The 24,920-nt window shown below is 34.4% G+C and overlaps 1 protein-coding gene across 3 annotated transcripts in view; it reads left to right on the top strand.

Annotated features, from left to right (window-relative positions):
• The window catches only part of MICU3 (mitochondrial calcium uptake family member 3), a 47,829-nt gene that overhangs the window by 6,025 nt on the left and 16,884 nt on the right, over positions 1-24,920 (top strand). The window contains exons 2-9 of one of the 3 annotated variants that reach the window (XM_035541315.2): positions 4,344-4,497; positions 8,751-8,782; positions 9,629-9,707; positions 13,292-13,339; positions 14,769-14,851; positions 18,554-18,625; positions 19,951-19,989; positions 23,064-23,159. In XM_035541315.2, coding sequence (XP_035397208.1) covers positions 4,344-4,497; positions 8,751-8,782; positions 9,629-9,707; positions 13,292-13,339; positions 14,769-14,851; positions 18,554-18,625; positions 19,951-19,989; positions 23,064-23,159 — 603 coding nt within the window. The remainder of the gene's footprint in view (positions 1-4,343; positions 4,498-8,750; positions 8,783-9,628; positions 9,708-13,291; positions 13,340-14,768; positions 14,852-18,553; positions 18,626-19,950; positions 19,990-23,063; positions 23,160-24,920) is intronic. The other 2 variants (XM_050710661.1, XM_050710662.1) reach the window with 2 other exon arrangements.

Raw genomic sequence — 24,920 nt, forward strand, 5'->3', positions numbered from 1 at the left:
CATCATATCAGTGAGGTAAGAGAGCCAGTAAGACAAATGTGGGACTAGAAATGGAGATGAAACCATGCCTTAAGGCAGTTGGAGTAATACATGGAAATCTTTGGTGAGAGCACTGGACTTTTGGGGCTGTTTGACTTGGCTGTGCTGGCAGACACAGCATGTGAGCTATGAATACAAAATGGGAGTGAGTTTGGGACAGTAATTTTGCTTGATAGACAGCCTAGATTTCCTTCAGTTAAGTTTTTGCTGTGATTTAAGGGAGATAATACAGGGGGGTATCACTCTAAAAGAGATGCTGCATGGAATGCATTCAGAGCTGATTGACTTTAAAATGCTGAGCGACCTTAACAAAGATGCACTGGAGTTAGAAAGGGGAAGGGCGGAAGGATGAGAGGCACAAACTGTTTACAACTCTAAGTGCTTAGGCTTTTGTGGGAACAGGGAGAAGATGAGACATGGTTTGTGAGAGCTGCTGAGCCTCAGTCTCCCCCCTTGGCATCTACTTGATCAGTTGTGAGGTGGAAGGATGGGAATTATGGCCATCACCTGGATTCTTGGTGTCAGCCACCTTTTTCCAGCGAGTTCAGTGAAGTAGATTGCTATATGTGTACAGATAAACAGGAACTAACCTGCTATGCTTAAAATTAAGATAATACTGCTACCGGGAGGTTCGTGACGTTCTGCTCGAAGGGAATTACCATGTCCAGTTTTCAAAAGAACCATAACACGATGCGAGATCATTGTAGTTTGTAGGTAGGATTGCCCAGAGGATTAGTAAACAGAAGCATAAAAAAAAAATCTTCCCTCTTTTGTTTGTCAAAGAGATGTACTTTCATGAAAGTTTTTTTTTTGAAGATTGTTGGTAATTACAGAGAGATTTAGTCTGGATAAGCTCATGAAACTTCAAATAGAAATTGGAATCTTACCGAATACTATTCACTCCCTCACTAACAGTACCTTTCCTGAGGTATTCAGTATCTACTCTCTGTGTCTCTTTCCTGCGTCCATCGGATTTGATACTAGTGCTGTTACAACAAGATTGCCTAACCTGGGTGAAAATATCAAATAAATCAATTGAGAGCAAATCACGGTGTCACGAAAATTCTCATACTTGCCTCACTGGATTATAATCTGCTAAAGTTGGGGAGGATATATGGAGGAGACATTGTAATTACAGGTTGAGAATTCCTAAGTGAATGCCTGTAAAGGTATGGGTTGAGGTAACATTTTAGGATGTCTTGACTTTTTAATTAGCATATTAAGTAGTTCCTAACAATTACAGGTTCAATGCAAGTAAGTTTCATGAATTAATAAGCAGTAATAGAAGAAGGAAAGCTTTCAACAGGAAATCAGGAAAAAAATAATATTATTCCCATAGATGGTTTTACTTGGCGGTTTACTAATGCTTGTGCCTAGAGTCTTCTGCAGCCAAACCCTGCCTAGACACTTGGACACCTGATAGGTGAGTCCAGTGATCTGACACAAGTAAGTTAAGCCCTGTATACATTTGTTTGAGTTCATGTTAAATCAGTAGCGTAAACAGCTTGTTCTGAATCTTTCAGGTGAAGCCACAAAGTTCATAATAAAGTGGTATTTTTATTCCTTAGAATAAAATTATGCTTAAACCTGTAATTTCCCCACCGTGCTAACCTGAAGTAGGTGCAGGTTTCTGCTGGAATAGGTGAAACTTTCTTTTCCATAAGCTACAAATTCCTGCGGCCTAGGTTTTGGAACAAATACTGTGCTTTGGGGATAGATCCAGGATTTTATCTGGCTAAGAAATAACACCACGAAAACAAAAAATTTTCAGATCAGTGCTCTTATCCAGTTTGACATTTAGCAAATAGAGCATTTAAGTGCCAGACTAAGGGCGTGCAGGGTATTGAGAGGTATGGCTCTTAATGGCGGCCAGCAGTATTTATATTGGATTACAATGACTTTTAGCCAAAGTGTAAAATACTGGCACTGATATTTAGGCAAAGGGGAAGTGTGGACTGGTGAAAGTGAAGTGGAAACTAAGATTTTGGAGACCGGAGTACTGGCATGAATTAAGTCTAAGCGTGTCTTAAAAATTCCATGTTTGCAATATGTTGTTTTATATTAGTGTAGGGTACTTAAGGTAATGTTAAGATATGCCTGAGAATTTTGCAAATGCTTTTTTAAGTGTCTTGAGGGAAATACTAAGCAGCAGTACCTGAGATGGTGTGAGTTTCTTGAGAACAAAGAAACTCAACATGTTCTCCAAATCTTAACAGTCAAGGTGAGATGATATTTCTTGAATGATATATTACCTACAGATTCTTCTGATTATGCATGATTGATTACAATTGATTACACATACTGTGCGTGTAATATGGCCTTGAAGCAGTTTCTTTCCTGAAAGTTGACTTTGCAGAGGTACTGCTATATTACTCATGCTTACAACCTGTGTTTATTCAAAAGCATGTTTGTAACAGTCATAAAATAACATATGTATCAAAAAAAAAAGATTATTAAACTTCAAATACAAAGATAATCAGTTATGTCACTACAAGCTCTACCAAAACAATTGTGTTGTGTAAATCCCACATGAAGGCATAGCTTGAATGCCACTGGACTGTAGAAGGATCACTAAGACTATATTCAAACAGCAATAGCACATAAATATTTCGGCTTGAATATGGATATGTCAGAAGAGAATTCATGTTTTTTTTTTCCCCCTCCAGGGAGACCTTAGAGGCTTTCCAGTACCTAAAGGGCAGCCTACAAGAAAGCTGGGGAGGGACTCCTTGTCAGGGGGTGTAGTGATAGGGCAGCGGGTAACAGCTTTAAACTAAAAGGGATTTGGATTAGATGTAAGGAAGAAATTCTTTACTCAGAGGGTGGTGAGGCGCTGGCACAGGTTGCCCAGAGAAACTGTGGATGCCCCATCCCTGGAAGTGCTCAAGCCCAGGTTGGATGGGGCTTTGGGCAACGTGATGTAGTGGGAGGTGTCCCTGCTCATGGCAGGGGGTTGGAACTGGATGGTCTTTAAGGTCCCTTCCAAACCAATCTTGTGATTATATGAGTGTGTCATTCTAAAATGAGTTTGTAGGTCTGGTTGTTAGAATATTTTTTATTGGTCACATTTAACTGAGTAATCATTTGAAAAAGATAAAACATGGAAGACTGATTCTCAGTCAGAAGTATAGAATATTTATATATAAAGCAGTCTACTAAAAATTAAATGAATGTATGAGCATTTCTATTATAAATAATTTCTGTGACAGTTTTTTGCCATTGAAACTAAATTTGATTCCCTTTTCCTTCTCCCCCTGTAGACACAATAATTTCAGAGGGACTAGAGACAGTCCAGAAAGAGAACTATGTACTCAGTAGTCTTTTTTTCCTTCTAGAAGGCAGGCTAAAATGTCCTAGGTAAAATATCCAAGTACTAAGACTCCTATTATGAAATGGATTTAGGTATATCCTTTCTTTTCCGTTTATGAAGCAGTCTAGATTTTATCTTTTTCATCTCTGAAAACACGTTCAAGAAACATGCAGTTTCTTCAAGTTATTGATTCCACGGAGGAGTTTGCCTGGCTTTGAGGTTAGAAAAAAAAAGTTTTCAGTTAGTAGTAGTATATTTTCTGTTTTAAACTTTGACAGTATAAAATAAAGATATAACAATTTAGAATATTTACAGCTTTGTACTACTAAGTTTAAAAATAGTGGGATGATGAACATAACAGAATTGGCCAATATCTATAAACCTCTCATGGGTTGTATGAACTCCATGCCATATAATACTTCTGTAGCTCTGGAGGAGTAATTCTGTTCTTATTCTGTTCCCTGAGTATGATAGCTTTTATTGCAGTAGATACTTGAAATAGCAATAATCATAGAAGGTTTGTGTTGTGTAAACGGTGTTATGGAGGTGTTTTGCCTATTACTGTCAACAGCTGCATTCTACATGAAAAAGCAATTTAAAAAAAAGTTTTCAATTTTCTTCTGGAAATGTCAGACAACTGAAATAATTTTAACAGAGTCATTTAAAGTCTGACTGCTCCAGTTACACTGACTTCTTGGAGTTAAAATTGTCCTCCTTTCTCTGATTCATGAGCCTAACTTCTCCTCCCCCCCCCCCTTGAGCTTGAGTAGTGTCAACAATTTCAGTGCATGAAGATTTATTGTTAAAATTGTAGAAGACTGAAAATGATAGCAGTGAAATCCTAATTTCAACTCTTACTGTACAAAACTATTTGGTTGGATTTGACTTTATGAATTATCACCTTTACATTTCCAGTTTCTATATAGTGAATGGCAGTGGCAATTGTAAAACAATACTTTTTGTACGTTAAAATTATTTCCTTCTGTCTTCGAAGGTTACAGAAAGCAGATCAGACCTTGAAGATTTGCACCTTTATGCGACACCTCGGGAGCAACGGTTTCGTAGGTTTGCCAGTTTAGAATTTGAAGGACAGCTGTATATGACTCCATATGACTTCATTCAGGCTGTCACAAATGATGAACCCAAATGTAAGCAGGATTTTTATATTGCTAAAATTACTTGGGAAATGACAGTGGTTTATGTTATTTTTCCTCTTAGTTTGATTACTACTGTTATTTCTGATTGTGGTGAAAAGATGCTGAAACTTCCAGAATTTTATTTTTAATGGTATCCAAATGCATGCAGATGGCATCCTGATTTCTACTAGATTGTAAACATCTGTATACTTTTTTTTCTTTATTCCCTCAGAAAACTTTAGATAAACATTCTTACCTTAGACGTCACACACACCTTAATGGGCATGAAACACAAATTCATGTTTACCTTTTGCATTGACACAGTTACAGTTCTGGTTCCTTTCCAAGCAGACCAGTATTGCTGTAAAACTCTTACCTCCTTCTCTGTGTACTTTCTGTGTAAATAGGCAGGCAAGAATCCAGTATTCTAAATAGTTTAGGATAGCATTGGTTTGCAATTTTTGCAATCTTAAATTGTCATCTGGTATCATTTTTGTTGGGGAGGGGGGTTGTTTTTTGTTGTTTGGTTGGTTTTGCTCTACAGAGATTCTATAACCATGTCATGGTTTTCTAAATAACATACTTTGAGCAGGAGTTTCAGTCCTTCAGGGAATCTACTTTCTACACTTTCTAGCGCTGCTTGTTAATTAAGTTGATGAAAAATAAACTAACAACTTCATTTCACTTTTTCTAAAATTTTTACTTTAAATATCAAAGAGTGACCAAGTAGTAAGTGAATGTTACAATCCATTGCTGCTCCAATATGACTTCATGGCCCTCATGTTTGCAGGGCATTGGTAGCAGCACACAACTGAGAAATGAGAGCATCTCTGCTCAGATGTGACATGTATAATACCTTACCGTAGACTTCAGGAAGAAAGATCTATACCACAAAGCTAATATAGAGAGCAGTCAAAAGCAGGTAAAATAGTCAACGAGAGTTTAAAGCTCTCTGCAGATTTTTCCCCATTGTTATGTTAACTGTAATGAAACAAAGAGGAAAGAAGCCAGCCATGGCACATCCATGATCAAAACTTCCATAACATTTGAATAAAGATGTAATCTCGTGACAGTGAAGACAGAAGATAGAGCTTAGGTAGTGAAAACTTGCAAAACTTTGAAGCACTTAGCAGGAAGCAAATCTTCATTCCCTTTTTTGCTTTCCATTTGAAACAGAGAAAGCAGATTCCTTATCACAAAAAAATTAATATAATTACACATCAGCATGTTGGATCTGCTTTCTTTACCCAGATCTCCAGGTCATCCTTTTTTTTTTTTTTTTTTGTCATTGCGAAAGTGGGTTTCAACAGCTTTTCCATTGGCAGTGCATCCCATAGCATAGTCATGTATGTCTATGGAGTATTTTTGTCATTTACTGGCCATCAGTTAAATAATCCGCTTTGTTTTAAATTCAGTTTATGATGTTTTGACTAGTCTGTCTACACTGCATATGTGGTACACCTGTAAGACTTTTCCATGTTAATTAAATTTAGGTTTCTTCCTCCGTCACTGCAAGTATTCAGATGTTTAAAAAATAAAAGTGTTAAGCTTACAAGGATATTCTGTTCATCTCATGTCAAAAGAGAAGAGATCAGGAACTCAAACAGTGCAGAACCCTTCTGAGTTGAGTGTAAAAAACCTTGCTTGTATCAAAATCCTTCCCATGTATCCAGTTGATCTCAGAGACTGAAGACAAAACTAACCTGCATGCCTTTAAGTTTTATACACTAGTTTTATAGATTACATGACTAAGATAATTATTTGAAGGGATGGTGTAGGAGGCTGCAACTAAGTAGAAGTGGATGTCTTCATTATGGTGGAAGTCATCTATGATACTTAGGCAGAACTGGGCTGACTTCTTGGACAGAAGGCTGACAAATAGGAAGTAATAAATGAAGGAAATGACATGTACTTATTACCATTTCCAGCTTCTGATCTTTGAATGTTTAGTTTTTATCTTTATACTGCTTTGTCAGTTTGCACATCTTAATTATCTGTCTTCTTATGCTCTCCTAAAGGAAGTAAGTTTAAATAAAGTATTTTTCTGAATAAAATAATACCTGCTAGAAATATTTTGTAATTTTGGATCATTTTAGTTTTGTTTGAAACTATAAATAGCAGGGTCCGTGCAGGCCAACATACCACAGTGTCTATATTTTGCATAAAAGAAGAACATATGCTTAATTTTTTTTTATGGATGAAGACTATAAAGATCTTGAATATTGTCAGAAAGCAAAACCACCCTTTGAAGAGTAATAATAGTAGCTCTTTGTGTCTGCTTTATAGAAAAGCTAATGATACTAGACCTGAATGAGATTTTTGATGGAGTGAATGCGTCTATTGTGATTGATTTACTTTGGAAATCTTGTAAACCCTACAAAAGTCAAGAGGGTGTTCACTTCCTTTTTTTGATTAAACACTAACTAATATGGTAAGAGTATATTTTTCTTTTATAAAATGTAACTTTTGACTCCAGGCAGCTGGAGTCAAATATGAAATAAATGGTATAATTAACTTTCTGCTGCTGCCTTTAAGGTGAAGGCTTTCATTTGGGAAAATATATCTTAATAGTCATGCTTGATACATTTTTACCATCTGAATATGTGTTTATATGTTCAGAAAGTCAATTAAAAGAAGAGGAAATACTTTGTTTTGCTAAAAAGCTCTTGATAACTATAAAAACTTCAGCTTAATACTGAGCTGTAAGAAGTATGTATATAGACAGAAAACTTCACTTGCTTGTCTAGAAGGATAAATCTATATCTAACATGAGAAATTATCTGACTGGAAAGCTAGATATAATTATTCCCCATTTTTTATGGTAGGCATAAACATACAGCAATTTATGTGGTAAAGGAGGTTGTTTTAGCATTTTGAGACAAAGCTTTAATTGACATTAAATAATTAAACTGAAAAGTATATGAAAAAGTTGGCTCACGTTATGATGTTGCGTGATATAACCCCACCATATTTGCAGGGGGATTTGCAGACACTCTTAGTGCTATTGCTGAGTCGTAGAACTAAAATTTCAGTCAGTGTCATAGCACGAACCAGTAAGAGACCACAGTGAGTAGCTTCTGTGCCCTGGTTGTTATTTAATGAAGCATGGACACCACCATGAGAAAGGGTTTTCTAGTACCAGAGGGTGTTTTGCTCTATAAAAATTAGCCTTTACTAACCAAGAAGATAAGTATTTGACCACATAATCAATTTCTTGTACCTTTGTAAATTCTGATATTTGCAGTGCTTTATCTTAATACTGAATGTGTGCAAAGGTTTGTCTTGAGAGGGTGGCGATGAACATCAAGTTCTGAATTCTTAGGTGGTTGTAGACAACTGTTGTCAAATGCCAGTATCATCTGCTCCTGGATTCTTTCATTTTAAGGCTTCAGGAAGAAAGCATCTGTTCAGTCTTATTCATTATGAGTTTTCAGGTTTAATGAGCAATTTCAGTTCTGAACTCTTCAGCTTCTTTGTTGAAATTGCTTACAAAAAATTAGCTCAACAGAGGCTCTAAAAGGGGGCATGAGTCTAATCACAGAATCATCTAGGTTGGAAGAGACCTCCAAGATCACCTAGTCCAACCTCCGACCTAACACTAACAAGTCCTTCACTAAACCATATCACTAAGCTGTACATCTAAACGTCTCTTAAAGACCTCCAGGGATGGTGACTCAACCACTTCCATGGGCAGCCTATTCCAATGCCTAACAACCCTTTCCGTAAAGAAGTTCTTCCTAAGTAAAGAAGTTCTTAGGAATGGCTGAAAGGAGTCCTAGCTTCTGATGTTGTTTCAAGGATTTTTTTCTATGTATTTGCTTTAAAATATATGGCTAGTGAACTGAAGCAGGGGCCAGAATCTAGGTTTCCTTTACAGTCGAAATTGTAATACTACTGCTGCTAAATGATGGTTCAGACTATTCATTGATACCATAAGTTAACACAAATGCTCACTATTTCCAGTTTAATGCTTTAATGATGTGTTTAGGAGAAGAATGTATTTTCTCATGCTAAAGTGGAGTTTGATTAAAAATTTTAAGTCTGAATTGAAAGTTAGGAGTCTAGGTATGTGTTTATCTTATTAATAGAAAAAAATAGTTTAAGAGAACTTTTTGAACCAGGCTGAGGACTTATCTCATTAATAAAGTAGGGAAAATACTTTTTGTTTTCCTAGAAAAAAGGGATTGTGGATGTAGTATAATTTTAATGACACCATATTGACATAACTAAATTTGGTATATTCATAACTTTGTTTTCTGTTGCAGGTGCTAAAAAGTGGCGATCCCTTTCAAAGCAGGTGGGTAATAGTTCCTATGCTGGAATAATTCCTATAACCATATGTTTTGCTACAACTGCCTTTTTTCATGATGTAAACTTGTAGTTGCAGAAGAAAGGTTTTCATCCTTATAAAAAAAAAATGCACAAATTTTAATTTCTTCTTTTTTGTCACTTCAGACTGATTTGAATCCAGAATCTCAAACATACTTGAGCAGCTGTGCCTGTCATGTTGCATTTACTGACTTTCTCGAACCTCTGTCAGTTCCTTCTTCAGCCCGTATCTGAGTTTCTTTAGTGGCTAAGTGTAACAGCCGCCTGAAATACTCATGTCACTCTACCTTTTGTGATGTTGAAGTACCTCTCACATTTTAGTTTTTTTATATTTGTACAACTGCAAGAAGGCTGTTTCAGTGTCCATGTATTGAGAGTAAAGTACATTTGTATTCATGGGTGAAGTTTGCTTTAGTTTAGGTTGAGTATTTTAAAAGAACAATTTCCTAGAGCTTGTATCAAAACCTCACTGAAATCCAGGGGGGACTCATCCTTGGCTTCAGTGAACATGTGCAATGGTGAGTAATTTCAGCAACAATATGTTATATGTATCTCTCCAATTCTGCAAACACTTAGTATTCATGCAGATTTTTTCTTGGATGAGCAATTCTTGTATTAATCATGTATGCAAAATTTATGTATGTGTTTGAGTAATTACAAAGTCATTGTGATAAACTGAAGTTAAATTAAGTGGTAGATTTGCATGGAGTTCCTTTCTTGTCTTTCATGTTGATTTCCTAGCATTTACTCATAATCAGAGAACATCTTCATTTAAATATCTAAATTTCATTATTTTTCAAATCTTGTTTTTTAGGAATTGAATCAGATCCTTATGGAGACGCCACCAGTTTGGAAAGGATCATCCAAACTTTTCCGTAATCTTAATGAGAAAGGTGAGGGATAAGAACTCATTTTCCTGAACCAAATTGTCATATGTATTAATTTATTGTGGCTGAAGTAATATCGTACTTAAATCTTTCAGAAAATGTAATCAAGTTAAAAAAAAAAAATAAAAATTTGTTGCTTTCTACATTTTAAAGAATACAGAAGTTCCCTTTAGTCTCTACAGTGTTTTAATTGTGACATCTTCCAGCTAATATTCTTAAGTGAACTGGTAATTTAGTATAATGTTAAACTGATGTTTGACTGTTTCACATTCAGTTTCTTCCAGTGAAGACTCATCTGTAGAACTGTTGTCAGTTCGGACAACAGAACTTATATGGAATGTTCTAAAAAAGATGCAAAATGTCTTTACTTTTTTTTAATTGGTACAGTGATGTGATTATAAAGACAGTGATGGTCCCTGATATAATTGAATAAATGTTTTCTTCACAACAGAAAGAGTTTCAGAAATTCTGTTTATCCCTTTAAAGTGAGCAGACCAAGCTATTTTTGAGCCTTTAAAACTTTATTGGTAAAGGAAGAGCCACTGTCCAGGTCTTTTTTTTTTTTTTTTTTCTTCCCTCTTTAATATTCTGTATCACTTAAAAAAAATTGAAAAAAAGAAACTGCTGGCTTGTGTACCAAAATGCAAAAGCTACTTATGGTAAATAACCCCCATATTCTTTTGCTTATTTTCAGAATAGTAAAGGACTGATGGAACTTAAAAAATATTTCTAAAAGCAGCCACAAGTAGTTGCTATAAAATAAAGACACTTTTTGGATCTTTAAAATAATCATGCTAACAACAAAACTCAAATCAAATATGTGCACTTATTTGATGAGTCTAATTCAACTACAGCTTAAATTTATTAAACGAGTAAGTAAGCCACTATTTCTAGAGGAGGGTCCCAAGCTCAAATCTCTAGCGTGTTCTAGAGATTTGAATCTCTTGAATCTTGAATTGTAAACTCCATTTAGATTTTTTTGCCCTGAGTCTGCAGTCAGTACTTCAGGGAGAAGCAGAAACTGGCACATTTTTGCATTGGATTTCCTTGCTCTTGGCTGACAGTTGGATAGTCAGAACAGCTGACTGTTCACCTTCAGAATCTGTTAAATCAGTACGTTATCAGTTTATAAAAATGTATTTAGATATTTCTTACTAAGTCTGTAATAAGATGTCTCCAAAACAGACAGTCTTGATTCAACAATATTTTACTCCAGTCTTCTGTTAGTGAAATTCTACAGAATCTAATAGAAGTAAGAGGACTCAAAACTGGTGTAATAAACTGGTAACACTGGTAATAAACTTTAGCACTTACATAGCTTTTTGGTACACTTTACAAAACAAGTGAGTTCTGCTATCCCGTTTAATAGATAATGTAAGTATAGATGATGGGAAAGGGAATAGAAATGAATGGGAATAGAATTCAAGTCTCCTTCATTCTCATTTAGTATATGATATGAACACTTCAAGATTATTTTACTCATATTCTTTAAAACATGCACATTTTAGTATGAAGCAAGTACCAAAGTCAATATATTTTGCCGTAGATAAACTACACAGGTTTATGCTAGCCATCCTTAGGTCTTAGTTTTTTGTTTTACCCTCAAGTGACCTCCACCTCTTCTTTCTGATCTTGGTATAAGCTTTTCTTTCAATTCAGTTGAAAGTACAGAGCCTCTCTCCCATAACACTCAGAGCAGTCAACCAGAACTATCTGTCTACAGCTACAATATACCAGCACAAACAAAAGGAGAGAATGCTTTCAAGGCCTTTTATATTGCTGTCTTCATACCTGTGGTGGACTGTTTGACAATTGCACTTCCTTCCTCCGTTCTACAACAAAGAAGGTGTCATCAAACAAACAAAAATTCATTTTTTACATTTATTGACGGGCTATTAAAGAATGTTTTACATCACCGAATGAGAACCTTTGAGGTATCTGATTTCTTGATAGCTGCTTGTCCAAACAGACTCAAGTAGGCATTTGTCAAAGAATTTCTGCAAGGTGCTGTGTAAATTCAAGCCACACATTGATTCACATCTTTGTGTTACTTGGGAATGCAGCTGAAGAAGTATCTAAGTTGATTTTTACAACTGTTCTTAAAAGCAGGGAATCTTCACCGCAAAGCTGGAAAAATGACAAAGTCTTCATGAATATTATTTCCGGACAGAACTAATACGGAACTTTTTGTGCTATAAGTATTAATTGAAAATGCTGAAGTTTCTTAGTTTGGCAGCACTGGAAGTGCTGATGTTAAATCTGTTCAATAATTGTGAAATCTATATGGATAATATAGTGTTTAAGTTTGAATTATGTAGGTGTTTCAGTGAAAAAAGTTCAGATGACTATTTACATAGTTCATTATATCTTCTAAAGTCTAACTCAACTGAATATATTTAAGCATCTGAAGGTGTGACTGGGTTTTTTAAAAGTGCTTATGAACTTCACTTGGACTGAAATAAAGGAGTCAGACTAACTTTTGAAAGTCGCAGCAGTTAGACATCTCTGCTATCAGGCATCTAATACTTTTTTGTTCTTGTTTGTTAAGCTTTTGAAATAGTCTAATATTGTGGACTGACTTAAGATTTTGGGTTTTATAAAACAGAATCAATTGGTTAGAAATCAGGAACCAGTTTTGGTAGCTCAGCCTTGAAGACTCTTAGAGCTAAAGGCTTTTGGTAGAGTTGCAGGTTACTGTTGCCAGTTCTTAGTGCACTGCAGGATGTTCTTTTTCACTTGCACTATATGCATTCTGCAAGGTTATCTTTTTACCCAAGAGATGAAGAAGTGGAAGTACAGCTTATGGTACCAGACGTACCATTTGGATATTGACTTCAGCACTAACTTTAATTTTGCCTTTTTTATTTCTGAAGAGGAAAGGAAATGCCATTTCATACTGTGATTGCCTTTTGACATCTAACAAAAGATGAAAAGCTTGGATGTATTCCTTATGGGTCTTTTGGATGTGGAAGATGACAGCACAGGTTCCATTAATAGGCTTTGAAAATATTTAACAAACTCTACACGTTCATTTAATAAGAATTTTAATATAAAATTCAGGTGATTATTATGAAAGTGTGCATATAAAGACAACTCGAAAGCCCAAACTACTTTCATAAGTAATACGAGGCCAAGTTTTCAATTAATATAGGACATGCACTTAGAAAGCATATATTAAAGTCAAGAACTGTTTTCAAACAGTATGCATCAGGAGGAAGCACTAATAAAGTTCTCAGAGTAAATGTTCTCCTGTTAAAGAGTGTTGTCATGTATTATTGGTGAGATTTTCAGAGAGCTAAATAGCTTCTAAAAATCTAACCAGCTTCTGTTTAATGAGCTATTCTCCACTGTCTAGTTTATTTGCCTTATTTAATGTGTCTATCTCCTAAAATACTTTACAGCAAAAAAAAAAAATCCATATTTTAGTCAAATGAATCAATGACTAGCTTGAATATGGTCACATGCAAACAAATATGAATACACATGCATATGTATGAAAATGTTCTGTCTTGTACAAAGATTTAATATGTTCAAGATTTGAATCCAAAGTAAAACTAATTTTGCATATTTTTTTCTGTTTTTGTTTTCAGGTGTGATATCTTACACAGAATATTTATTTCTCTTATGTATTTTAACAAGTAAGTATTTGGGGGAAAGAAAAAAAATGCTTCCTTACAAATTCTTAAGTTTCAAATGTATTGCTAGACAGTGGGATGTTTTTTTGTCCTCTCCTGCATATCCCAATATCAAAAAAAAAAAAAATGTATCAAGCATGTTTATATTCATTTGAACCTGTCTTGTCCTACAGAATCCTGTGTTATGCTTTAAGTGATTTATTCTCTAGAAACATCTTTTACTGGGTATTAAGAAAGCTGAGGCACTTCAGCTAAAACCCAGTAAAGGTCTTAAACTTGCTTTGTTCTTTGAAATTCGTATACAATTTCTAATTGAATGTACTGAATTCACTAGTCATAAAGGACATTGAATATAGGGAGAAGAATATATGTTATATACATTATTACTGTTTTGTTTTACCTCTTAGTGTGTAAAAGATAGCATCAGTGGAATAGTGATATCAGTAACGTTTCATTTTAGAAAATCTGTCAAACTGAAGTAAATGTTTATTTATGCAAGAAAACACTAACAAAATTGAATACTTATTCTTCTACCACCTGTGAAAACTAAGTAGAAGAACTTATAGCTAGAGTAAACTAAGCCTGATGCCGACTGATATTTTAAGAGCTGCTTTTTGGGAAGGATCAAAGTGTTTTGTCTTTCCTTTGTATACAATTAAAACATTTATATTGGATTCATTAGATTTTTATTCAGATATGACTTGGATACTTTCTATGAAACAAACAGAGCAGGAACTTTACCCGAAACCTGTACAATCCTTAAGTGCTACATCAGTGGATATCCTTCCATCATCTCTTTATCTGGACTAACCTCTGGCCATAATTCATCCATATTGCAAGGCGGTGAATTATCACCATAATGTTGCCCAAAGACTTCACTTACAGTTGCCTTCAAAGTCAACGTGTTTCTGAACTGATGTAAAACTCTAACCTGATCTCAAATTTCAATGACTATAAGCACGTAAACAAGAAAATTCTGCCTCTTTCAACACGTCATTCATTTTGACCAGGAGTTGCATCCTGTACTTTTTTTTTGCAAAGCTTTTTAAAGTGTCTTGAGAACACTGTTTTCATAAACTTATTTGCTACAATTTTATTAAATAAAATGGACTCTAATTATGAACTAACACTCTTTTAACTGCTGAACCAACCTCTAATGAAATGTATTTTTCTTGAATATTTCATGTTCTATTTCTACTGTATATTTCCCTAATCTATGCATTTGTGAGCATACCTTATGTTTTCATAATATGGACAGTACTGTTATATTGATGTTATGATTTGCATTTACTATGTTCACAAATATACTAATCTAAATTAGCTAAGGATATGGCTTTTATAAAAGACAATTTCTTAATAATAAGAAAATAATTTCTTAGAATTTTGTTTTTTTTCTGAGCAAATGAAGAAATGATTTTTTTTTTTTTGGCAGAGCCACATGCAGGTTTTAGAATTGCTTTCAACATGTTTGATACTGATGGCAATGAGATGGTGGACAAAAAGGAATTCTTAGTGGTACGTATATTTTCAGTCCTTCAATGTTCTTATGTAATCTTGAAATTCACTTTTTGTCCAGATTGAGACTTAAGATGATGTCAGCAATCATGAGAACATGAGGCATTCTCCACTGACTGGAGTGGTTTATTTGCCTTATTTAATGTAAACAGTAAGTGTAATGTAAATAGTAGCTTCTTATTACAGTGCATGTGTATATTGTATATAATGGTTTTTGAAGCTTAATTCCAGTTTTTATTCTGGATCTTTATAATTGCTACTACATTCACAGATAATTAGACTGTTGAAGTAATATTGCTATGTCAGTGATCAGTAGAATTATTTAATTAAAAACACAATTAAAAACAAAGGCACCCTAACTTCCCGTGTTCTGTTTCTGAATTATTTCCAACTCAAGCTATAAGGCTCAATCCAAATAACCTATGCTAACCTAAAGAAAATGGAAACTTCACAGAAACTGTCCTCAACACACTGCACTTCCTTCAGTTCTCTTTTTCAAGGAGGCAATGCACAGCCAGTGAGTGAGATCTGAAGAGGACTTGTTTTCTGTTGGCCTAGCTCCATCAGAACAGGTCTCTTTTGTTTTGGAAGCTGCTGCCACATGCATATTTTGGCATGCTAAACATTTTTTCTATTATAATATTAAAGGTACATTTCCTTCCATTTGCTGATTCCAAAAACCATCTCCTCCAGGAAAAAAAAAGCTCCAAACATTGAAGTAATTTGCTGGGAGACGGGAAGGTTGTCTTTCATGACTATGCAGACCAGCTAGTGGAATAGACTGTTAAAATAATGAAAGAAGGTCATGCATTACAAGAGCTAGGATGGGAGAGAAAATTGTAGCAGGAAGCATTGCCTTTCAGAAACTTATGGTAAAAATAGGATCGAATACATACATAAAGGAGGGAAAAAAGTGCAACACTTAGGGATGGATATTACATCTTTCTTTATAAGCGTGCTTTTATAGTCCTCTTCACATCTTGCTTTTATTTCTTCTCTGTCATGGTCACCGATAGTCATTAAAAATTACTCTTTACTCTTTTCCTGTTACCGGACTTAGTGGATAGAAGAAATTAGACTTTTCAAACATTAGATACACTGTTCTCCACCTATCATATTTAACAAGTTTGTATAGATGACCCTAACTCTGCTGGATTAGTGTCAGTAACCCTTCAAAAAAATTAGATCAAAACCCATACATCAGAATGTTCGATCTAAAGTAAGAAAAACTAAAATACGTAGGAAGGTAGATAAATGTTGTCTGTGTAGATAAAAGTAAATATGAGAATAAAAGTTTATTCAGTGATACCAGAGTTATTCTCTGGTACACAGCTGCAGACTATGTATCTGACATCCGTACTCACTTTGCATGGGTGTGCATCATCTCCTCTGTGCTTGGAAGCAGGAAACCGTAAACGTAGACGTTTGAACTACATCCAACGTTTGCAAAATACTTCTTCATTGATTATGGAGAGCTAATTGGAAATAAAGTTAATACTTTTCAGATTTACAAAAAACCCTCTTTCTAGAGACTGGTGTAGGGATCGCGTGTTACAATTCCCAAAGAAAAAGAGTACATGTAGTAAAGAGTTGCAAAATACTTAGTTTTTCTGATAACAGCTTTGGTGGTTTTGTAAACTAATTCATCATGTGTTTGTGCTTTTCCTTCTGGTTATATCATAAGGGTGAGGTCAGAGAACAGAAGGATTGTGTTCCCTTGTTACAGGAGATCTTGGTTTTGCTCCTTTCAACAATCTCATTATCCTGTTCCGAACAATGTTCCTCTGAAAGTACTCCCAGATCCTCTCACATTTGCTTTTCTACTCACTGGTATCCTATAGCACTCTTTCTGAACAAAAGATCCATTTCCAGAAGTTTAGCAAGCGCTTTAATGGTGAATGCAACAGAATCCTACCCTCTTTGCTTCAGTAGAAGGGGAAATACATCCAAAGATGCACTGCCTTTTTTCCCCTAGATTTTTTTCTTTTTTAGGGGGAGGTATGTGTGTGTTCAATTACTGCCACTCTCCTCTCTTACTTGATGGCTTGTCACTTCAGTTTTCACAAAGTATTTTCTTTCTACTTCTGTCTCTTCATTTACCTTTTTCCTTTCCACAGTTGTGGGTTGCAAGCTGTTTAATACTCTAGGCCATCAAGCTAAATGTCCTCTCATCACTCTTTCCTTGTCAGCATAGGTTACAGTAGTTTGTGCCTGTAAATTTACAAAAATATTTGAAAAGATATAACTAGATCTGTAAATTAATCCTGTACTTAAAAGTAGGTACAGTGACACACAATATTCTGGTCTGTATTTGCTCTATAGACAGTTCCAGAAGACAGTAGTTCATTTTGGAAATTCATAAAATGTTACTTACAAAGGCATTTGCTGTTTGATCAATAACACTGCATTCATTTATTTTATTGCTATCATACCACAGCAGCAGAGTTTGCTGATCCCATTGTCTTTCATTCTCTGAAATATGTTATTCTGATTAAATTTGGAAGATTTTCTTGCGAAGTATATCACACACACTTTATCAGTATCGGGTTTTTACCAGACTTCTGGTAGGTAAAATCCAGTCTTTGAAACCACTGTTTGTATACCATGATGTTTGGTTCTAAAAATACCATATTCTGGATAGGACAAATTTGTCAGCTACAGTGTGTTCTTTTTTTTTTTTCTTTGGCCCATTTTGTATTAACACATACTACAAAGGGCAGTATAATATTTTCAGATGCGATTTTTGAAAAGCTGAAGTTCACTGGTAGATGGCATCACAATAATAGCATTGTAATACTGCTCTGTCTGCTGTGAAGAATAATGTCATTTTTCTAATGGTATGGGAATATTTTAAGTATTGCAATAATAAAATTATTTAAAGTATATTGATACTTACAAAGAAATAGAATTGCAGACCATTTCATAATATGAAGACATTGCGATTTCTAAAAATAAATGTGTAAGAATCTCTGTATGTTTTAAATGTTGTGTTTGAAGTTGTCTCAGAAGTCATGTCTAAAGCTCTTAACATAAAGAAATTTGGGAAGGAGGTGTTTTACAAGACTCAAAAGTATTCTTTGAACATACTTGAAAAAACAAAGGTACTTCATAAATTACTCTTGAGTAGTAGTTTGTTGCTGCTTAAAGGGAATGTTTCGCCCCCACCAGGTGTTTCCACCCCATGCTTGTGCCAGCAGGAATAAGAACTGATCTAGCTAACTAACATGAAAAAAAATTGATCCAGCTGACTGCATAGCTATACAACTAAACTAAATAGTACCTGACAACAAAGGATGTGCTTAGAGGAGTTGGAAGAGACTGGAAACTCCCACTTGTTGTAAGCCAGTACAGACCTAGGCTGGCTAAAACATAAAGATAAATAGGATGTTCTGAGTATTGTGCACCCAAACAGAGTTATTAGCTTTATTTTGTGGGAAAACTAATAAAGAAATTTTTCCTTTCTGTGTTATGCGTAAGGTGACAGGAGGTTCACGAAGGCATGAATATAAACAAACAAAAAAACACCATCATTGGAACATTGATATTTTACTGAAGAACTAATGAACTAATATAAACAAAAAACATAATTGGAACTGAAGAACTATGTTTTAATAGTGCATGCAGTGTTACTCACGGTGAATGATTGTTATGCATGTGAAATGGCCCAAAAGCAAAATAAGAACAAAATGATTTGTTTTGTAGCTACAAGAGATTTTCAGGAAAAAAAATGAGAAGAGAGAAAGAAAGGGAGATGAAGAAAAACGTGCAATGCTGGTAAGTAAAATCGGAATAGTTGCAGCTGGTAGCCTGTTTATTTTCTTTAATGCAGGTCAAAATTGTACAAGATTGTGTGTGTATGTGTATTGCATTTGCTAATGACTTTCAATTTGTTTTGAAGCAATAAATTTTTATCGTTAAAAGAATATGTATAATTTTAAGTATATACAAAGAAAAACAGTTACTGCAGTTATTGGAAAAAATACTTAAGTGGTTTATAGAAAAGAAAAATTAGTATTTAAATGTTGTATTATATGCCGCAACAGTAGCATTGATTCCACTTGGAATCTTTAAGAAAACCGAATAGTAATGAGGCAGTGCCATTCAGTCACTTAAAAGTGAGGCATCTCAGTAGCAAAACCAAACTATACTCCTGCTCTTATAGCTTACAAAAAATGTTAAATGTAGACCTACTGATGCTGATACTTGTTATTAATGTGGCAGTTTTAATATAGCTGATGAAATTTGATAAGCGAACAGATTTTATATTCTTTTTTTTATTATTAAATACTGCTTATGACCGGCGCAAAACATCTCCAGTTGTTTATATTATATGAATAGATTTTTTTTGGAACATTAAATTCTTAATTTAATGTCAAATTTGTGTTTATAACATGCATGAGAAAGGTAAGTCAGAAATAGACTAGTGTGGTTTGTCTGGAGGATGGCAGCAGTACCAGGAATTATTTTACTGGTGGACAAGTGAAAATCAGGTACAAGTGTCTGTCAAGCCCATGGCAGAATAAATGTGTTCTTTTGTGATTTGCACATATTTATGGAAAGAATTCTTCATTATAAGAAACATTTTGACATATCTATGAAGTTTGTCATGGTGCCCAGTATCCTTTTCAGACCGTTGATTCAGGATCTCAGGTTTTTGTCCCTGAAACTGTATAAAGTTTGAATTCCAAGAATTAATACTTTATATGCTCAGATAAGGTTTAAAAAGGGATCTTTTCTTCCCACCCAGGGAAGAACTATCCTTATTAGTTTTTCAAAACTGTAGGTCGATTGTTGAATCTCTCACACACTGTTTATTCTGAACAAGGAAACTTGCACCCAGAAGAAGAGGTTTTTGAAAAAGATTACAAAATGGAACTTTCCTCCTGACATTAATCTCTTCAACTTCGTATTTCTCTTAAGAAAATTTAATGAATGAAAATAAAGCAAACCATTTTCTATTCACTGTCACCTTAAAATAAAACTAAATCTAATATTATATAAAATAAATCTTAACCTATTCTGTTGTCTTTATTTTTTTTCCTTCTTTTGTCTTCATTCTGACGTGATACTTGACTTGGCCCGTTTTTGCTGTATGTCAGCGTCTTCAACTTTATGGATATCATACCTCTACTAACAGTGTATGTACTCTAAATATTTTTAATTTATGCAGTCTTCACCAGCAAGGTGAAATAATATGCAATAAGAATATTTACTATATTTATATTTTTCATCAAGTCAATTACTTCTGCTAATCAGTAAAAATGTGATGGTTGCTTACTTCCATGAAAAGTTGCATGTGCTCATTGCAAGCATTCAGAAACAGACCAGACTACCAGAATGAAAGGTTGTTCTCACTGTTTATATAAAATGAAGGAATTAGTATTTTTTTAGAAGAAGGACAAAATAGATCTTAAAAAATTGTAGAGCCATCTTGTTAATTAACCTAGGTACATTAAGCCTGAGTCTGTCTTGCCTCCTTGTGTATAATGTGATGTAATAGCAAAAGTTATATGAAACCTTCACCTTCGTCATCTGCCCCCTACTATGCTGTCAAAAAAAAAAAGAGGAAAAAAAAGAAAAAAAAAAAAGGAGAGCCTTTGTGCTTCACATACAGAACAAACAAGAACTTTTAGTGATGAACTAGAATAGGATCTTACAGAAAAAAAAACTTCATTATGTAGGTGACTGTAAACTTACTTTTGATCATTTTAGAAGAGTAAGAGATGAAACTGGCAAGAGAGAAAAAGAATGTTCAGGTTTTTTGAATGTATTCACCAGAATTGTAGTGGCCTTTTCAGTTTTTCCCTTAATGCCCTGAGGAGTAGAAGATACTTGAGACCAAGGAAGTACAGCCCTAAAATGTCTGAGATAGTGCAAAAGTACTGTGTTGGGCCCTTTTCTTCACCTTATCCTTAACAACACTTGTAATTTTTTGAGAAGTGTCAAGGTCTGTAAGCCATAAGGTGCATGCCATGCAGCTTTAAGTGGTTTAAATATTTTTGTATTTTCATTTCTGTAGGTTAATTCTTTTAAGTCATGATCTGGTGCATACTGCAGTTGTGTGTTAAGACTAGCTCAGCATGTATTGCATGAGTGCTTTTACTAGCCAAATGCCAACTGAAATGTAGTAATTGTCATAAGATGCATGTAAGGAAAATAAAATCTGCATGCCCTGAAGTACTAATTCTGTTAGCTAAAGTAAGAGAATAAATTCAGTGAGTACTTAAGATAGATATATTACAGAATTGTATGCATAAAAGAATGAGGTGTTCTAACACATGGCCTAGTAAATATCAAAGGGATATAAGTAAATGTTAGAGGGAAACTGATGCCATAAGGACCGAATCCTGTACACGCTGAAGTAAAACAATTCCTTTAAATTTAGCAATTTAGGACTAAACGGAGTTTTGAGAATGTATGAGAATAATGTGAATATGAACAGCATATGGACAGTTACTCTACCATAAGAGAAAGATAAAACCAGATTTTTTCAAAAAGGAAATAAAAGTGTAGTATATATTAAATAAGGCTATAATTCCTAGTAACTTGTCACGTTTCTTTGATGACAATTCACAGAAGGAGCTGAATTGAATTGGATAGAGGAGAAAGTACATAATAGAAGTTCTAGAAGCAGTAGACAAGTTAAAGTATTTTAGATTATTTAGTACCTTCCAGCAAGTATTTTGCAATGTTCTGCAGCCAACACAGTATATTAAATATCTTTATGTATTTTCATTGGTTCTCTTTTTATCAAATTACATATTGACTTAGTGCTGAAATATTGCTTTGGTAGTATTAAGAGCATTATTCATTAAAAATGTGAATTACAGAAATCATAGATTCATTTATTTATATATGTGAAATACAGCTGAGGCAAATTAATACATGACAGTCCCACGTGCACTGAGCCCCACTGCACTGATAAGAGCTCTTAGATAATACCTTCACTCATGTAATGGCATCACTGGTGGAAATATTACAAGTGTATTGAAGACCTGTTACCTGAGGAGCTATTGTACTGATGAACATTAAGGGAAAAGAGAAGGTTGGAAATCCTATTATATTTCAGCTATCTAAAGAGTTTTGTATATTAGTATTTCTGGTTTATGTCATAATGTGAAATACACAGACACAGTAACCCTTCAACTTGTTGAAGGTCAACTATTAATACAAACAATATTCTTCGTGATAATGGTGTGTGTTACACATTGCACAGCATTCTGGTCAGTGTAAATTGTCTAATAAAACAATACGTGCTGATACAAAGAAAGAAAAATCGTATGTAGAAGATTAAACTCATTCTGTGTTTTTGACTTGCATGCCCATATGGACGTGAGTAGGGAGTCCTGAAAATGGGAGACCTACTTAAGATTAATTGGAGGAAGGAGGAAAATTCATGTAGTTACAATAACCCTAACCAAATTCAGATTAGCCTTCTGCTGTCTTCATCAGGATCGTGTCCCCTAGATTCTTTGGGGGAGGGAAAAAAAAAAAAAACAACATATTACATAGATCTTTCAAGACTAATTGCAAGATAAAGGAATGCTTATAAAAAGGGAGGATTTTTCAGGCGACCAAAAATAATGCAGATTATTTCAGAGCAAAAAGGTAAGCATATTTTCCTTGGAGAAATTAAACGCCCTATTTTTCATTTAAGTAAGGTAAGTTTGTTCATCATTTGCCTAGTGTTTTCTTGATATGTATGTCAGTTAAAGTTAGGTTTGTTAGGCTTGATTTTTACTTTTCCTTATTGCTACAAGAATGTCATCCTGGTGATTGGATGAAATTAATATAACAATTTGAATGATGCCTTTTATATTTGGATCAATAAGGAAATAAATTTCTTATTGTAAGATGGAAAATTAATATATTAGGCAAAACAAAATTGTGAGGAAAAACCTACAGCAAAATACAAAGTTTAGATGGCCATTTTCACATGTACTTATAGAAAAAAAATCACTCTCTGCTTTCCCTAGCTTGCTTACTTTGGGTAGATGGAGTCTGGTGACACTTTCAGCACAGCCACATCATAAGTAAAAATCAAATAGCCATAATGGACCAGTATTGCTTTGATTTACGAAGTGTCATATAACTGGGTAGAGATTTCTCTGTGTAGAAGCAAAAGAATCAAGCCTTGTTTCTGAGGATCAGTTAGGAAAGATTTAAAAGTCTGTAACCTGTTGTTTTATTGTGCTTCTTGAAACTTCTGCAGGTTCTTAAAACAGAAGGAGAGGACCTTGTCCCCAGAAGCTATTGGGATACTTTGAGACGTAGCACAAGTCAAGCACTCTTTTCAGACCTTGCGGAGGTATAAGACAACCTCTGTCTCTGGTCCATAAACACATTGCTATTTTATCTATTTCTGTTCTGATTGTTCTCTTATTTCATGCATTTTGTTCATTTTCCTCTCTTTACTTTCTTTAAATCTGAAAGTTCTCGGATGAAACGGATTTGATTCCATGCAATGCAACAACTCAAAGTTTTCATTTCCAAGTAAAAGCAAAGTTACTTTTTGAAAAAGTTGGAAAATCAAGTCCTCTTCAGTCCTTATTGTAGGAAGCATTTTCTAACATTAACAGTGACACTATTTCACAGTTAGAGAAGGTTCAGGAAACCTTTGTCATTTAGATTTGGTCCAGTGATGTGACAATTTAAATGAGAGTTAAGCCCCTTAAGGATTTAATCTCTAGGTCCTTAATGTGCTTTTTATGCATGTTATTAAAGCTTATCTTCACAAAAACAGTATCGCACAGTTGTTGGATCGAAAAAGGAATATTTTAAGGTTACGAAAACACTTCTCAATCTTATTGAATATTACAAAATCATTATGGAGGACTAGCAATATCCCTGAGCTGTCAAATTTCCGTAGTTCTTTAAATTCTAGTAAGATTCTTGTTTCATGATCTACTTTCAAATACTTGGATAAGTCATTTGTACTGATCACTTAAGAGGGTCAGAAAACTAGATTATTTAGGCTTTTCTGTGCCCCATACAGTGAAGTTGATTGCTTTTCTAGTTGTGGCATTAAAGGATGTACAGCAACTCCTTGCTGATTCTCTCGTGATATGCTTCATAAGCAGGATCATAATGAGAAAGAACATAGAACTAAAACAGACCTACGGAGTAAAATAGTCTTTTTCTTTGCTTCATAAACAATGTATACTCAATATTAAAAGTAATTTGTATTTTGTCCATGCTGTTCCTCTTCAGAAGCTATTCTAGAACCTGAGGAGTTGGATGGACTTCTTCCAATTTCCAAGCTAAATTTACTCATAGTCCCTTTAGTCTGTTGCCCTTTAATTCTAGGAGGGCTTTTTCACCTTTTGTTATTCTTTTACTCATGGTTGTGTCTATAAAAACAGTCATAGCCCTCAGTTTTCATTATTGTAGGCTAAACAAAACATGGTCATTGATTATTCTCTTAAGGTAGAATCTGCATTTCCCAGGTATCAAATACAGTTTCTTTGTACCTCTAACAGCTTGAATTGATTTGCTTTTGCAAAAATCTCAATGTAGTATTACAGAATTGAGTTTTAGGCCAATATTTATAGTAATAATTCATAGTAATAATACAGTAATAGTAGTCTTCCAGTGTAGTACAGCTGGATCAAAATAGTTTCATCTTTTTATATATGGAAGTAGGTTTGGTCATTTAATTTTCTCTGATGTAAAATAGAACATTAACTTTATAGCGAATAATAAACTAATTTTAAGTGACTAAAGCTTATGTTTTTACCCTTAAGAGAGAGAATTTATATATAGTCCTATCAATGCAGAAGGAGTTTTTCATTGCCTGTAATTCTGTGGAGAAGCGTACAGGGTTGAGTTTCTGGGTGAGGTTTTTAGGGAGGTTTTTAGGTTTTTTTTTTGGTTTGTTCATTTGGTGAGGCTAGCCAAATGGGAATTGTGAAAAGACTTACAGATTGTATTTTTTAAATGGTTCTTTAGGTATGGGTGAATGCAACCTAAGTCTAAGGTTTTGAATTTTTTTGCAAGATGAAAGGCTATAATTTAATGTTTGATATCTTTCCAGTGTACTTGAGGGAAATTGTTAGAATCTACTTGGGGA

This window comes from Cygnus atratus, chromosome 4 (assembly GCF_013377495.2).
Source record: "Cygnus atratus isolate AKBS03 ecotype Queensland, Australia chromosome 4, CAtr_DNAZoo_HiC_assembly, whole genome shotgun sequence".
NCBI lineage: Eukaryota > Metazoa > Chordata > Aves > Anseriformes > Anatidae > Cygnus > Cygnus atratus.